Source organism: Elephas maximus, chromosome 19 (assembly GCF_024166365.1).
Source record: "Elephas maximus indicus isolate mEleMax1 chromosome 19, mEleMax1 primary haplotype, whole genome shotgun sequence".
In the NCBI taxonomy this organism is placed as follows: Eukaryota; Metazoa; Chordata; class Mammalia; order Proboscidea; family Elephantidae; genus Elephas; species Elephas maximus.
This window is the reverse complement of record NC_064837.1, coordinates 22,488,363-22,505,847: the sequence shown is the minus strand read 5'-3', so window position 1 is coordinate 22,505,847 and position 17,485 is coordinate 22,488,363. Positions and strand designations below refer to the sequence as shown.

The 17,485-nt window shown below is 36.8% G+C and overlaps 1 protein-coding gene across 1 annotated transcript in view; it reads left to right on the top strand.

The window, feature by feature from the left end:
- TAOK1 (TAO kinase 1) overlaps positions 1-17,485 on the top strand; it is a 154,480-nt gene that overhangs the window by 60,434 nt on the left and 76,561 nt on the right. The window contains exon 2 of the mRNA XM_049861547.1: positions 9,759-9,983. Coding sequence (XP_049717504.1) covers positions 9,852-9,983 — 132 coding nt within the window. The 5' untranslated portion in view covers positions 9,759-9,851. The remainder of the gene's footprint in view (positions 1-9,758; positions 9,984-17,485) is intronic.

Genomic DNA, 17,485 nt, shown 5'->3' with positions numbered 1-17,485 from the left:
TTTGAGTGGTTTTCCTTGGTTTTTGATGAGTCAGCAGTTGTTACTTATACTTTTTAGTTGTTACTTATTAATCTATGCTGTTTTGAAGTGACTGAAGAATTTGCCTCTATAAATGGCAAGAACCAACTACCAAACCAAAAAACCCACTCTGTCGAGTCAATTCCAACTCATAGCGACCCTGTAGGACAGAGTAGAACTGCCCCATGGGGTTTCCAAGGCTGGAAGTCTTTATGGAAGCAGACTGACTGCCACATCTTTCTCCCACGGTGTGCTGGTGAGCTTGAACCATCGACCTTTTTTTTGGTTGGCAGCTGAGTGCTTTAACCACTGCAATACCGGGGTCCTTGAATCAACTACAGGTGAGAACATCTTCAAAGAAATTGAGCAAACACAAACTCTGTGCCACGTGAAGTAGAATCTGTTAAGATGTGTTATAATTGATGGTGGTAAGCATACATGTGGAACAGAAAAAAGCTTAGTTGGACAAATTTGCAAAGCTTGTGAAAATGTAAGGTGTTTTAAAGCCTGTTGTTGTTACTCATTGTATTATCAGGAGGTAATCTGTGAAAAATATTTGAATCTATCTTGTGTTATGGAAACCCTAGTGGCGTAGTGGTTAAGTGCTACGGCTACTAGCCAAAAGGTGGGCAGTTCGAATCCACCAGGTGCTCTTTGGAAACTATGGGGCAGTTCTACTCTGTCCTATGGGGCCGCTATGAGTTGTAATTGACTCGACAGCAACGGGCTTGGTTTTTGGTTATCTTGTGTTATTGAACCAGTAATGTCAGTGGTGAACTTGATTGCTCTTCTGGACTTAATCATCACAGTTCCATGTATTTTTGTCAGTTATAGAAGTTGACTATATTGACTTGTCCTAGCACACAGCAGTCTTATGGCTTAGCAGTGGTACAGTGGCTTTGTGATTTTTTTGTACTCAGAACTTAGGTTAAATTATTTAGGGTGAGAAGAACTCTTATTGTCAAACATTGACTTGCTTTGAATATTAGCTTTTGCTGCAGACTTGCTAATGTGTCTTACTGAATTCAAACTAAAACTACAAGGTGAAATAGCACTTAAATAGGAAAGATTCTTGGTGAAGTCATTTGAAAACAACTAATATTTGAATCACAAGTAATGTCAAGCTGTTTCATACATGCTAAAACAAGAAATAAGATCTCCACTCTCACATAAATTTCCAGCTCAGTGGTTAAGTGCTGGGCTGCTAACTGAAAGGTCTGTGGTTCGAACCCACCAGCTACTGTGCAGGAAAAGGATGTGGCAATCTGCTTCCATAAAAATTACAGTCTTGGAAGCCCTGTGGGACAATTCTGCTGTGTCCTATAGGGTTTCTATGAGTTGGAATTGACTCGATGGCAACAGGTTTGGCTCTGTAGTTTTTGATATTTTCTGAGTTCAAGCTGCAGTTCCAGCATTGATTTTCAGACCTCAGTGCAAGTGCAGAGAAAATCTTCACACTTCAAAGTTCATTTATCTGTACAATTGAGGAGTTTCCATCTAACTCTCAAGTGATTAATTTGCAGTGTAATGATACGGTAAAAGGCAGATATCGAGAAGAGTCTTAGAAATGCTTTCAAAGTGATAAATATCCTCATTAAAATCATATGTTCATGGATTCATATCAGTATTTGGCAGTACCTACCTATCTGTGTGAAAAGACATGTGAAATAAGTCTCATTACAGGCCAGCACTAATAGGTGAACATTTGTGATTTTGATCATAGGGTACCCTCACTTCGAACCGTGTTAAGCAAAATGTTATTCTTCCCCAAAAGAATTGCATCGTTCTGTTAGAAGTGTATCTCAAAAAATTATACACAATTACTGTATTTTGAATTTTGTTACTACATTATTTTTGGTGGAATATTGTGTTGTTTTGTTATAAATACAGGATAAATAATATCCTTGATTTTTTTGCATCTTGGCCCACAAAGCCTAACGTATTTACTCTCTGGCCTTTTATAGAAAAAGTTTTCCAATGCTTGGTATATATGTATAGTTTATTTGAGCAGTCCCACGTGATAAACATTTGGGTTGTTTCTAGTCTTTTGCTATTATACAAATAGTGTTTCATCAAATAACTTGTGTATTTATCATTTCTTGTATTTTACATAAGAATCCTTGGTATGAATATCTTTGTGAGATTTTTGGGTGAAATAGTACTGTATTTTTACACAAATAATTTGCATCTTCTGTGTTTGTTTGCCAACCATGCCCTCTCCCTGTGAGGTATTTTTATACACATGCTATGCTCATTATTATTATTATTATTTTTAACAGAAACATATAAAAAATATTGGCGTAGTGACACTTACAAAAATACCTCATGGGAAGAGAGTGTGTTTGGCAAACAAACATAGAAGGCATGCGTTATTTGCGTAAAAATACGGTAAATGCATACATGAATTTGCTAGGTTTTTCTCCATAAGATTTGTACGCTTTTGCAGTCCCACTACTAATGTATGAAAGTGCATTTTTTTCTTCCACCTCACTATCAGTATTTTAGATTTTGGCCACTTTGATAGGTAAGAAATGGTTTTTGAGTATAGCTCTAATTTGTATTATTTTTACTTTGCATGCTATTGAGCGTATTTTTATATATTTAGTGGATACTTGCATTTCTTTTTCTGTGAACTGTTTGTTTATGTCTCTGCCAGGTTGTTGCCCTTTTTTTTTTTTTTTCCTCTCTTTTTAGAAACTATATATTGGGGATATCAGGTTGTTGTATCTTCTCAGTTTTCCCAAGCTCCTTATATATTACAGATATTAACCCTTGGTTATATAAGTTTCAGACATTTCCTTCCAGTTTATCATTTGTCCTTTTGTTATTGGTGTCATTTTCCATGGCTTTTCCTCCCAAGTTTTCTTTTTTATATTGCCAAATATATCAGTGTTTTTCTGTACTGCTTTATATTGGGATCATAGGATGGTTTCCTCACTCCCAGATTACAGAGGAATTTACTCATTTTCCTTCTAGTACTTTTCTAATTGCTTTTTAAAAAAAATGTTTATATTTCTGATCTATTTGTAATTCCGATGTTCAGTTTGAATAACAGGTGCAATTTTTTTTCCCCATATGGCTATTGGATTATCACAACAACACTTCTTTTTATCAAATTTTTGTTTTCCCCATTGATTTGAGATGCTTCTTTAAGCCATTTAATAGTGATGTTTGTGTAAGATATGTGATACGGATGTAACTTATTTTTTCCAAATGGATTATCAGTTTTCTCAACAACACTTGTTTCTTCATCTTTAATAGTATGCCAGATTCCAAGATACGTACACATGGATTTGTTTTTGGACTCTCTTTTAGATTTTTCATTTGCTCGTCCTTCTTGTATTAGCATTCTACTGTTGTCATGGCAATAAATAGTTTTGTATTATCTTTTGGTATTTGGTAGAGCAAATATTCCAATTCCCACATTATTTCTTGTTTCTCTGATTTTCCGGAGGGTGTTATCCTTATTAATTTATTCTGTACTATAAACTTTTATATTTTTGCATAGCATAGTTTCATGCATACTATTTGTTCAGTTAACATCTGTGAAAGTGAAACCATTTTTAGGGGTGGTAGAGAAGAGAATTAAATGCATTCTTTTAGTTTAATAAACATTTATGTCATATTAACTGTGGTTCATGCTTAGTAAAAGGTAGGCAGGTGATATAAAAATGGATAACACACATTGTCCTTGTCTGTGTAGGTAAGAGAGAAAGATAAGTAATTGCAGTACAGTATGGTAAATGCTGTAGCATGTTTTGGAGCATAAAGGAAAGTGACCAACTCTTCCTAATAGAATTAAAATTTTACACACAGATCATTTAATCTAACTCTTGAAACATTTTAAGTGGGAATGTGTTAGGCAGATAAGAGAGGTGATACAAAGTCATGTAACTGGTTAGAAAACATTAACCTCGAATAATTCTTGTAATGAAGGTACAACGAGTTGATCATTCAGAATTCTTAAATAAGGTCCTAAGTAATGGAAAGTTTTTTTTTTTTTAAAGCATGTAGATTAATTGGATATTAACACTTTATGTGGAACTTAGTTCAACCTACTCATTTTAAGCATGGGAATTTACGTGACTTTCCTATGGTGACATATTCTTGGCAGAACTGGAATTGAGATTCTTTGTTCCAAGAACTTCCAGAGCAGGGAAATTTGTAGGAAGGAGTGTATCGTGCAACCTTGCATCATGTATGTTAGAAATGGGACACAAAAGAACAATTTAAACCTTCTTTACTTTTTTTGCTGTATTTAGGCCTGCAAAAAAGACATTTAAATGTGTTTTATGTAGTGACAGAACTTATCTAACAAGAGTTAAATTGGTTCAGTTGATGTCACTATAAATGACACAGCTAACTGCTTAAAAGTTATCTAAAAGGCATGGGAAAGAAATGGCAAGAACTCTCTCTTTTTTTTTCTTCCTTTTTTTTTTTACTTTAATTAAATCAATTTTAGATCCCTTCCCCACTACCACCACTGAATTTAAGCAAGTTAAAATAACAGCTCAAGTGGGAGGAGCCAACATGATACCCTAGACAGACTCACCACACCACCCATCTGCTACAAAGATCTGAAAAACTAAGTAAAAAGATACAAACATCGACCCTAGAACCCTGAGCATCAACTGAAGGGATAAAGAACTAGATCAAACACCAAGTGGAAGAAGAAACTGATGGAAGACAGAAAACGAGGGGATATATGAAGTAGAGGCCCCCTGCCAACTAATAGGGCACAGCATGGCCATCTTGAAACACAGCCAGCAACAACCCTGGACAGGGAGTATGGGAAGGCAACTTCGTGGAGGTCCCAACAGGAGTCAGAGCACCTGGTAATCAGAGAAAAATACTTTCCTACCCTTTACTCTTCTGGCGAATAGAAGCAAGACCTCCCCCCCCCACCCCCAACCACTCATCCTGGCAGCCCCCGTCACCAGGGTTCACAAATACGAGCTCCTCCTTTTTAGAGCCTACCCTGACCCCTCCTGCTATGTGACTTTTTTTTTTCTTCTCTTTTTCTCTCCCTCCCACCTAGCCCCGTATGCCATCTCCCCTCCCCACCGGCCCCTGGGTTCACCCATCCTCCACTCGCTGGCTGTAACCATGCCATGGTTTTTTTTTTTTCTTTCTTCTTTTTCTTTCTCCCCCGCTCCTAGCCCTTTACACCACCTGTCTCTTCCTCCATCCCTCACCATGCCAGTGCAGCTAGAGACCCAGTGGCCTGCTGCCACCCCAGGTTCACCCTGCCCCCATCCGTCAGCTCCCACATTGCCATTTTTTTTTTCTCTTTTTTACCTATCCCCGTATGCCATCTCCTCCCCTTCCCACTGGTGCCCAGGTCCACCCTGTCCCCACTCACTGGCTCCCCACCACGCCACCGTTTTTTCCCCTTACCTTTCTTCCTCTCACCTAGCCCCATACATCGCCTACCCACCATTACCTCTGGCCCCAGCCGTGCTGCCATGGATAGAGTGCCATGGGCACACTGGCCCACTGCTGCCTGGGTCTACCCCACCTCACCCGCCGGTCCCTGAACTGTGCCATTTCTTTCTTTTTTTCTTTCTTCTTTCTCCCTTACAGCTAGTCCTGTACACCACCTTCCCCCTTTCTGCACGCCTCCGCCATGCCACCATGGCTAGAGTGCCCCCAGTGCTCAGGCTTGCCACCACACTGGGCCCACACCACCCCTACCCTCCTGTCACTTGATCAGCTGCTGAATAGTATGAGGTGAACCTGTACCACCACACGTCCTACACTCCCTCCCATCTGGCAAGGAGCTGTGTAAAGCTCCCACATTGCTGGACCAACATTAGGAAGCAGACAGTGCCCTCCCAGTTCTCTCTCAGCCATTTTGCCAAACCAGTGTACAGCGAAGCAGTCTCACCTTGCCCACCGTTGCTCTGCCCACCCAGATGATGTGGTGGGAGGCATTGTGCCGACAGATGAGCAAGCAGCAAAGAACACTCAGGCCACCTGCCCTGATATATCAAAACAAAAAAGCAGGACAAAACAAAAAAACAAACATACAATCAGTAAATAAAGGAAACAATACCTTAATGTCTCAGAGACAGCAGACAATATTAAAACATGTAAAAAAGCAGGACAGGATGGCTCCAGTAAGTGACCAAAATAAAGAATCAGATAACCTTCTGGTAGAAGAAAAGTCAGTGTAGCTACCCTGATGTAGAATTCAAAAGATTAATATGTAGGGTTCTCCAAAAGATTAGGAAAGAGATCAAGGAAAACACAGACAAAACTAAGGAAAAAATAGACAAACCAACAAGAACATAGCCAAAATCAAGGTAGACATGGACAAATCCATAGAAGAATTCAGGAAAATAATACAAGAACAAAGCATTGAAATAAATAATTAGAAATCACACAAAACAGTAACTAGAAATCTAAAGGTAAACAACAAATTTTCAGAAAAGAACAACTCAATAGAAGATTTTAGGAGCAAATTTGAAACAATGGAAGACAGAATCAGTGAGATTGAAGACAAATGTGTGCATGCCACTTTGAGGAAAAATCAGAGAAACAAATGAAGAAAACCTAAGAATTATGTGGAACACAATGAAGAGCAAAAATTTGTGCATGATGGAAGTTCCAGAACAGGGAAAGAAAATGGAAAACACAGAGAAGATTGTTGAAGATTTACGGACTGAAAATTCCTCAAATATCATGAAAGATGACCATCCAAGAAGCTCAATGAAACCCATATAGAATAGATCCCAAAAGAAGGTCCCCAAGACATACCATAATCTTACTTGCCAGAACCAAAGACTAAGAAAGGATCCTGAGAGCGGCTTGAGAAAAACAATAAGGTTAAGCTCTGATTACTTGGCAGAAACTATGCAGGCAAGAAGGCAATAGGATGACATATATAAAACCTTGAAAGAACAAAACCGCCAACCAGGAATAATATATCCTGCAAAGCTCTCTCAAAATTCACTGGTGAAATTAGGACATTTCCAGATAAACAGAAATTAAGGGAATTCATAAAAACCAAACCAAACTTACAAGTTATATTAAAGTCCTTTGGTTCGAGAACCAACATCTGACAACAACCTGAGTCTAGAACACAGGACAGCATCAGTCAGATACCAACTTAGGTAAAGAAATCTCAATAACAAAACAAACCTAAAAGACTTAAAATAGGGAAACAGAGACATCAGTCTGTAAATGATGACAATGTCAGACCAATAAAACGGGGAGTAAATGGTATAGGTACAGAACTTTCAAATGGAGATGAAGTCAAGGCAATACCAAGTAATAAAAGACTGGATCAAATTTAGGAAGATAAGGGTAAGTTTAATAACCACAAAGAAAGTTAATAAACCTACTCATCAAAATAAAAAAGAAGAAAATCATAAAGACTCAGTAAACTCAATAATAACGGAAGATATGAAAAGAAAATCCACAAATAAAAGGAACTAAGTACAGGAAAGTAAGAGGAACAGAGAAATCATTAGCACTACAGAAAAAAGCACAAGAATATGACAGCAATAAACTCATACATATTGATAATCACACTGAATGTAAATGGCTTAAATGCATCTGTAAAGAGACAGAGAGTGGCAGAATGGATAAAAAAACACAACCCATCAATATGCTGTCTACAATCGACACATCTTAGATACAAAAATATAAATATATTAAAAATCGAAGGATGGAAAAAATATATGAAGCAAATAATAACCAAAAAAGAACAGGAGTGTCAATACTATTCTCAGATAAAATAGACTGTAAGGCAAAATCAACCATAAGAAACAGGAAGGACATTATGTAATGATTACAGGGACAATCCATCAAGAAGGCATAACCTTAATAAATATCTATGCACCCAATGACGGGGCTCCAAAATACATAAATTATAACAGCACTGAAAAAGAGAAATAGACAGTTCCACCATAATAGTAGGAGAGTTCACCACACCACTCTCGGTAAAGGACAGAATATCTAGAAAGAAACTAAGCAAAGATATAGAAGAGCTAAAGGCCACAGTCAACCAACTTGACCTCATAGACGTATGTAGAACACTCCACCCAACAGTGGCAAAAATATACATTCTTTTCAGCTCACATGGAACATTCTCCAGAGTAGACCACATTTTAGGCCACAAAGCAAACCTCAATAAAATCCAAAATATCAAAATAATACAAAGCCTTCCCCCTGATCATTACCCCATAAAAATAGAAATCAGTAACAGGAAGAGCAAGGGAAAATAAACAAATTCATGGAAACTAAATAATACCTTGCTTAAGAACAACTGGGTAATAGAAGAAATCAAATAAGATATTAAAAAATTCCTAGACTGAAAAGAGAAATGAAAACACATCATACCAAAACCTTTTGGACACAGCAAAGGCAGTGCCCAGGGGTCAATTTATAGCAATAAATGCATGTATCAAAAAAAGAATGGGCCAAAATCTAAACATTAGCCTACAACTCAAACAAATAGAGAGAACCGCAAAAGAAGCGCACAGGCACCAGAAGAAAGGAAATAATAAAGATTAGAGCATAAGTGAATGAAACAGAGAACAGGAAAATAGCAAGAATCAACAAAACCAAAAGCCAAAGATTAAACAAGCCTATAAAACAATAACACACACGAGGAATGTGCTTCTTAGTTCAGTCAAGTATATGAGACCAAATAATACCTGCCCAAAAGCAAAGATGATAAAGCAGGAAGAGACAGGAAAACTGGATGAATGGACACAGGGAACCCATGGTGGGAAGAGGGAAAGTGATGACACATTGGAGGGATTGCAACCAATGTCACAAAACAATTTGTATAAATTTTTGAATGAGAAGCTAATTTGTACTGTAAACTTTCACCTAAAGCTCAATTAAAAAAAAAAAAAAGCACTTAATATTGTGCTTTCTATGACTGAGTACGAGTTTATGCTTACATTTATTAACTTAATTCTCACAACTACAGAGGAGTAGAGATATAGTATTGTTCTCATTTTATAGTGATATAGGAAAATGAGGCTACCCAACATCACAGCTTGTAAGTAGTGTTGTCAGGATTCAAACCCAGGCAGTGTCATTTCAGAATCCAGGTTCTGAAGCCTCTCAATTGATGATAGTCATTTTTTTTTAAATGAGTAATCTGATACAAAGGAATTGATAGCAGAGCCACCAGGGAATTTACTAGCTCTCTGCAATATATACTTATCTAATGAAGAATAGTTGATAAAGACCATATTTTAATGTGAATCAGGTTTATGGGAAAACAGTTGTCTACAATTAAATAGTTTATTCCACTGTATTTCCCTCCCCCCCTTAGGAAGGTCTGTACTGGAGTTGATTGATTAAACTAGTATGTGAAAGAAAGAGAAAAGCAGAGTACTGAGTTAAATCTTTTGTGTGTTTTCTTATATTTGAAGATCAGTAATAGGTGGGAGTTTCCCTATTGTTAGAAACATGCCATGGGTACATCTTGAGTTGCGTATATTAATCTGTATGTTGTATCACCTCATCTGTCTCACTGTATCAGAATTAAAGTTCTGTTTATTGAGAATCCACGTAAAAACAAACAAAAAAAGGGCAGAAGCGACTGTGATGGTGAGTGAGGTTTAGGAACAACTGTATTAATAGACAATACTGCCTTTTCAGTGAACTTCTAGGCCTAAGATAATTTTGCAAATGCTGTCAGTAAATGATCTTATAGTAATTATTCTTAACAGCGTTTGCGTTTCCTGACCTTTTTTTCTTTTTTTTTTTCTCTGCAGTAGTTTATGCCAGCGTGGCTTCATTCATACAGATGAACCAAGGATTGGGATAGCAGTATAAAATTAGAATCAGACAGCTGACTGCCCAGCAGGATGCCATCAACTAACCGAGCAGGCAGCCTGAAGGACCCTGAAATAGCAGAGCTCTTTTTCAAAGAAGATCCAGAGAAGCTCTTCACAGACCTCAGAGAAATTGGCCATGGAAGCTTTGGAGCAGTGTATTTTGTAAGTGTTAAAGGCTTAATGTCAGTGGCTAGCATTTGCTTAATGTCCACTCTTGGCAGAGTAAAACACAATAAATATAAAGAAATATAGTCCATAGTCCAGAGTGGTGTATGTATGTGTGTAAGATCCAAATATGAAAGTAGATAGTTCTATTTGATAATGTGTTTTTAAAGCTTCTGCTTATTGAAAAAATATTATTTTGTTTTAATGTACATGTTACTTGTTCAGAAATTTTAGCTATTTTTAGGAGTCTTATGGCATGCATTGGATCTCTGGTTGTGCAGTAGTTAAGAGCTCGGCTGCCACCCAGAAGATTGGCAGTTTGAATCTACCAGCTACTTCTCGAAAACACTATGGAGCAGTTGTAATCTGTCCTATAGAGTTGCTATGAGTCAGAGTTGCCTCGACGGCAACAGGTTTGGTTTGGTTTTTGGTATAACCCAAACGGAGCCCTGGTGATGCAGTGGTTAAGAGGTCGGCAGTAGGATCTACCAGCTGCTCATTGGACATCCCGTGGGGCAGTTCTCTGTCCTGTAGGGTCACTATGAGTTGGAATTGACTCCACAGCACTGGGCTTGGTTTTTTTGGGGGGAAAGATTAATAATTGTTCGCATCTCTTCATGTGTTTTCTTAGCTGCCTCAGTATCCCCTTTTGTGAAGTGTCTTCATGTCCTTTGTGCATTTTTTGATTGGATTGTCTTTTTGTTGTGTTCAGTTGAAGTTTTCTATATATTTAGAGATTAGACCCTTGTCAGGTATATTGTTGCCAAAGATTCTTTCCCAGTCTGTATCTTTTTACTCTTTTGGTAAAGTCTTTTGATGAGTGTGTTTCATTTTTAGGAGGTCCCAGTTATCTAATTTATCTTCTGTTGTTCATGCATTTTCAGTCATGTTTGAAAGTCTGGTTATATAGAAACTTAGGACCCCTAGTTTTGTCCCTGTGCTTTCTTCCCAGGTCCCATAGTTTTTAAAACATGCTTGAGTTTCTACCATTAAAAAATCCTTTATTCGGGCCACATGAACCAGAGACTACATCGTCCTGAGACCAGAAGAACTAGATGGTGCCCAGCTACAACCGATGACTGCCCTGACAGGGAACACAACAGAGAACCCCTGAGGGTGCAGGAGAGCAGTGAGATGCAGACCCCAAATTCTCATAAAAAGACTAGACTTAATGGTCTGACTGAGACTGGAAAGACCCTGGTGCTCATGGCCCCCAGACCTTCTGTTGGCCCAGGATAGGAACCATTCCTGAAGCCAACTCTTCAGACATGGATTGGACTGGACAATGGGTTGGAGAGAGATGCTGGTGGGGAGTGAGCTTCTTGGATCAGGTGGACACTTGAGACTATATTGGCATCTCCTGCCCGGAGGGGAGATGAGAGGGTAGAGGGGGTTAGAAGCTGGCGAAATAGACATGAAAAGAGAATGGAGGGAGAGAGCGGGCTGTCTCATTAGGGGGAGAGTAATTGGGAGTATGTAGCAAGGTGTATATAAGTTTTTATGTGAGAGAATGACTTGATTTGTAAACTTTTACTTAGAGCACAATAAAAATTATATAAAAAAAAAAATCCTTTATTCCTAGCTCCCTGTCTACCAGCAGTCACGCCCTTTCATCCACCATCTGCAGTCCTAATCATGACTACAGCCTCAACAGTGCTAAACATTTTTGTTCTTACCACTGTGTTATACAGGGTGTTCAAGAATTTAAAATATGGTATTTCCTCACTAACGTCAGGGATTGTGTGCCTGAAACCTGTAGTAATTACCCACACCATAGTTGTCAAGGTAAGGTGGAAAATGTGTTAGGAAGTGTTAGGAATAGAAGCATTAAAATGATTTTTAAATATATTTTTTAAATTGTTAAAAGTCTAATAAAGTATCAGCTAGTTATATAAACAAAATGTATTGACATTGAAAACCTACTCCAGTAAAATAACCTTTCTCTTCAGTCTCCTTTTCTTGTTTAATAAACATTGCGTTAGCATTGTAACCTGCAGAGGCAGATTATTCACAGGTTTTATCTTTCTTTGAAAAGTTTTTAGTCAGCCCTTACTAAATTGACTTTCTTTTTATATTTGTATTGAGATATTACCTAGATACAGTAAATTGCACAGATATTAAATGTACAACTTGATGAGTTTTCACATGTGTATATACCCATATTACCACCACTCAGGTGAAGATATGGAACTTCCCCAGTACCCCGGAAAGCTCCCTCAATCACACTTCCTGTCTATAAAAAAAAACCCCTCCCAAAAAGTAACCACTGTTCTAACCTCTCTCTGTAGATTAGTTTTGCCTATTATTGAACTACATATAAATGGAATCATATTGAATGTACTGTTTTATATCCAGCTTCTTTTGCTAAATATCAAGTCTTTAAAATTCACCTAGATTCTTACATATAGCAGTAGTTTATTCATTTTCATTGTTGCCTGGTATTTTGTTGTATGAACATACAATTCATTTATTATATTGTTGATGGACATTTGGATTGTTTCCAGTTCGGGCCTATGTTGAATGAGCCTGCTGTGAAAATTCTTGTACATGTGAGTTGGTATACATAAACCTCCATTTATAAACTCCCATTTCTCTTGGGTGAATAACCAGTGGTCACATTTCTGGGGCATACTTTGTGTGTGTGTGTGTGTGTATGTATGCATTTAACTTCACAACATACCGTCAAACATGTTTTCAAAGTGGTTGTACCAGTTCATTAATGTATCAGAGTTCCAGTTGCTCTGCATCCTTGCCATGATTTGGTATTAGCATTCCTTAGTTTTTGAGTTTCGGTGGGCATGTAGTGGTGTCTCATTATGGTTTCATTTTGCGTTTTTGTGATAAATAATGATATTTTCATACACATGTTGGCCATTTGGTTCTTTTTTTTTTTTTTTTTTTTGGTGAAGTGCCTGTTTAAATCTTTTGCCAATCTTAAAAGTCAGTTTTCTCTCATTTTCATATCCGTTTGTTAGGAGTTCTTTACAGAGTTCTTTTAACCTAGCCTGTGATTTTCATTTTCTTAGTTTTGTATTTTGATGAACTCAGGTTTTTAATTTTAGTGAATTCTAATTTTTGTTTGTTTTTGGTTACTACATTTTGTGTTCTGCTTTAGAAATTTTTGCCTACTCTAATTAAGCTCAAGAAAATACTGTCATATGCTTTTGTGTAGAAGCTTTGTTTTACCTGTCACATTTATGTCTATGATTCATCCCTGTTTAATAACTGTGTTTGTTATATGAACGGGGACCGAGGAGGATGTCTAAGTAAATCACTAAAATTGACCCAGCATTAGTTACTGAATTGTACCTTTGTAGTAAATCAAGTGTGATCGTATATGTGTGAGTTTCTCTCTGAACTTTCTGTTTGTTCATTTGGTCTATTTCTGTCTTTTTTGGGGATTTTTGTGTCACTAATCCACGGTAGGTTTATAATCAGTTTTAGTATCTGGTAGTTTTAACTCTCTCTGCTTTGTTGTCTTAAAGGTTGCCTTAGGCTATTCTAGGTGCTGTGCCTTTCCATACAAATTATAGAGCTAGCTTATCATTTTCCATAAAGTCTGGGATTTTGGTTTAGACTGTATTGAATCTATAGATCAATTTGGAGAAAATTTATGTCTTTACAATGTTGAATTTTCTTATTCATGTACCTCAGTTTTTCTCTCCATTTATTTAGTTCTTCTTTAAGATCTCTCATTGTTTTTGTATATTTTGCTATAGAGGTTTTGTACATCTTTCCATAGGTTTATTCCTAGTTTTTTGGGGGGGGCGGGGGTGAGGGTTATACCAAATGGTATCTCTCTTTAAAATTTCATCTTATAGTTATTGATTCCCAATATATAGAAGTACAGTTGAGCTTTTGTATCCAGTGACCTTGCTAAATTCAGTTATTCTCATAGTTTATAGGTGTTTTTGAATTTTCGTATGTAAGCTGACATACTATCTGTATGCGAATGTCAGTTTTATTTATTCCTTTTCAATCCTTTTTTTTCCTTCTTCATTGTTTGTATTGGCTAAGACCACCAGTAAAATGTTGAATAGAAGTGGTAAAAAACTTAGACTTACAATGCCAGATGTTGTCTTCTTGAGATACAAACATGTCATTTAATTTCTACTGTAATCTGATTATGCATTTACCTATAACTTTCCCAGTCAGTGCTGTATGTCACAAGTTTTCATATGCCATTTTTAAAAGAGACTTTTTTTTTAAACACAGATTTAGGCTTACAGAGAAATTGTACAGAAAGTACATAGTTCTCACATGCTCCCTACCACCTGTACATCTTTTCTTCTACTAACATCTTGCATTCCTGTGATGCGTTTGTTGCAATTGATGAATCAATATTGATACGTCCTTATTAACTAACATCCATAGTTTACATTAGCGTTTATTCTTTGTGTTGTACAGTCCTTTTGGTTTGGACAAATGCATCATGTCATGTGTCCACCATTACAGTATCATACAGAATGCCAAGTGATCCACCTTTTTATCCTTCTTTTCTCCTGCTGACCCCTTGACAACTGGTGATCTTTTCATTGTCTCTGTAGTTTTGCCTTTTCTAAAATGTTAGATAGTTAGAATCACACAGTATGTAGCTTTTCTGCACTGTGTTTTTTCACTTAGCAGTATGCATTTAAGCTTTCTTCATGTCTTTTCGTGGCTTGATAGCTCTTTTTTTTTTTCCTGTATTTTTTTTTATTGTGGTGAAAATATACCAGAACATTCACCAGTACAACGTCTAGCTCATTTCTTTCTATCACTCCGTTGTTTAGATGTACCACAGTTTATTTATCCATCACCTATTGAAGGACATCTTAGTTACTTTCAATTTTTGGCAGTTATGAATAAGTTGCTATAAACATACATATGATAATATGTCATTTTAAATATCATTTAGGTTAAGAAAATTTGTTTTCCAGTGTGATTTTTTTCCCCCTTTGGGTTATATACAAGTGTGTTGCTTAATTTTTAAACATTTGGGGGATTTTCTAGTTATTCTATTATTCATTTTTTTTTTGTATAATACCACTTTTGACACAGATTATACTTTGTACGATTTAAATCCTTTGGAATTTATTGAGACTTGCTTTATGGAACAGTATATGGTCATAGATAGCATCATACAGCCTCTACAATTTCTGATCCACAATGAAGGGCATTCAGTGCTAGAATCCAATGTTCTCTCATCCAATTAAGAGCATTCCATGTGTCTAGGAAAATAATATATATTTTGTATTTTTTTTGTTGTAATGTTTTGTATATATGTCAATTAGGTAAAGTTCATTGATGATGGTCTTCAGCTCTTTTACATCATTACTAATTTTGTGGGAGGAGAGAGAGAGCCTTTTCTTTGTATCATTACTGACAGAGGTATTTTAAAATCTCTACTGTTGTTGTGGATTAGTCTGTTTTTCCTTTTAGCTCTGTCTAGTTTTGCTTTATATATTTCTAAGTTATGTTCTTAGGAGCATACAAGTTTAGGAATATTATGTTTTTCTTTTTAATTGTCCCGTTTATCATTACAAAATTTCATTCTTAGGACAGGGAACCTGGTAATGGGGAACTCAAGGTCAAGAAGGGAGAGAGTGTTTACATGTTGTGGGGTTGGCAACCAGTGTTACAAAACAAATATATGTATTAATTGTTTAACAAGAAACTAATTGTCTAAAGCACAGTAAAAAAAATTGCCCCCCCCAAATTATTCTTAATCATTCATAATATTTCTTGATTAAAAATCTACTTTGATGTTAATCAGAAACCTTTTGACTAATGCTTGCGTGGTATTTCTTTTTTCTTTGGGGAGCTAATAGCTAAAGTGTTTCTCTTGTGTACAACATAGAGTTGGGTTTTATTTTTTTTTAATTTGTCTCATGATCCTTGTTTTAGTGTTTTGTCCTATTTTATTGGATGCAGTTACTGATACAGCTGGGGTTAAAGTCTGCTGTTTTGCTCTTTGACTTTTGTTTGTTCCATTTGTTCTTCCTTGTTCCTCCTGTCTTGTCCTCTTTTAAATTAATCAAGTGTCTATTGTTATTATTTCTTTTTCTCTATTAATCTTTTGGCTATACATTCTTTTGTTATTCTCTTAATACTTATCCTAGAGATTATGTTATGCATTCTTGGATTTATTATACTTAATTTAAATTTTAGCACTTTCACTACTTCTCAGATGATGGAGAAAAACCTTATAGTATTTCAGCTCTATGTTTCTCTTGTTCTTTGTGCTATTATTGTCATATATTTTACTTCTAAAATGTCCGTTTGATTCTTTTTTTAAAAACTCTGAATCTATTGAAATACTGTATTTTATGCATGTAATGCACGCTTTCTACCTTTGTTTGCCAACCACTCCTCCCCCCCCCCAGGTATTTTGGAAGTGTGCTATGCTAATTTTTTTAGATTAACATGTAAAAAATTTAGCATAGTGGTGCTTATTAAATTACCTTGCTGGTAAAAAAAAAAAAAAATTACCTTGCTGGCGGAGGGTGTGATTGGCAAACGAATGTAGAAAGAAAAGCTTGTGTTATTTGTGTAAAAATATGGTACATGGATTTTTTTAAGCAAGTTTAATCTTTTCCTCTGTTTTCTTGAGTTTATTAATCGTAATTATTTTATAGTCTTCTGTCTGCTAACCTCAATATCAATTTCCCAGTAGACCTGTTTATGTTTCCACTTTTTTCTCTTTTCAGAATTTGATCTACTTTTTAGCATACCTCCTAGCCCCCAGGTGTCTGTCAGTTTGTTGTACTGTGGGGGCTTGGGTGTTGCTGTGATGCTGGAAGCTATGCCACCGGTATTCAGATACCAGCAGGGTCACCCATGGAGGACAGGTTTCAGCTGAGCTTCCAGACTAAGACAGAGTAGGAAGAAGGACCCGGCAGTATACTTCTGAAAAGCTTTAGCCAGTGAAAACCTTATGAATAGCAGCGGAACACTGTCTGATACAGTGCTGGAAGATGAGCCCCCCAGGTTGGAAGGCACTCAGAAGATGACTGGGGAAGAGCTGCCTCCTCAAAGTAGAGTCGACCTTAATGACGTGGATGGAGTAAAGCTTTCGGGACCTTCATTTGCTGATGTGGCACGACTCAAAATGAGAAGAAACAGCTGCAAACATCCATTAATAATCAGAACCTGGAATGTATGAAGTATGAATCCAGGAAAATTGGAAATCGTCAAAAATGAAATGGAACGCGTAACCATTGATATCCTAGGCATTAGTGAGCTGAAATGGACTGGTACTGGCCATTTTGAATCGGACAGCCATATAGTCTACTATGCTGGGAATGACAACTCGAAGAGGAATGGTGTTGCATTCATCGTCGAAAAGAACGTTTCAAGATCTACAACGGTGTCAGTGATAGGATAATATCCATACGCCTACAAGGAAGACCAGTTAATATGGCTGTTATTCAAATTTACGCACCAACCACTAGGGGCAAAGATGAAGAAATAGAAGATTTTTATCAGCTGCTGCAGTCTGAAATTGATCGAACATGCAA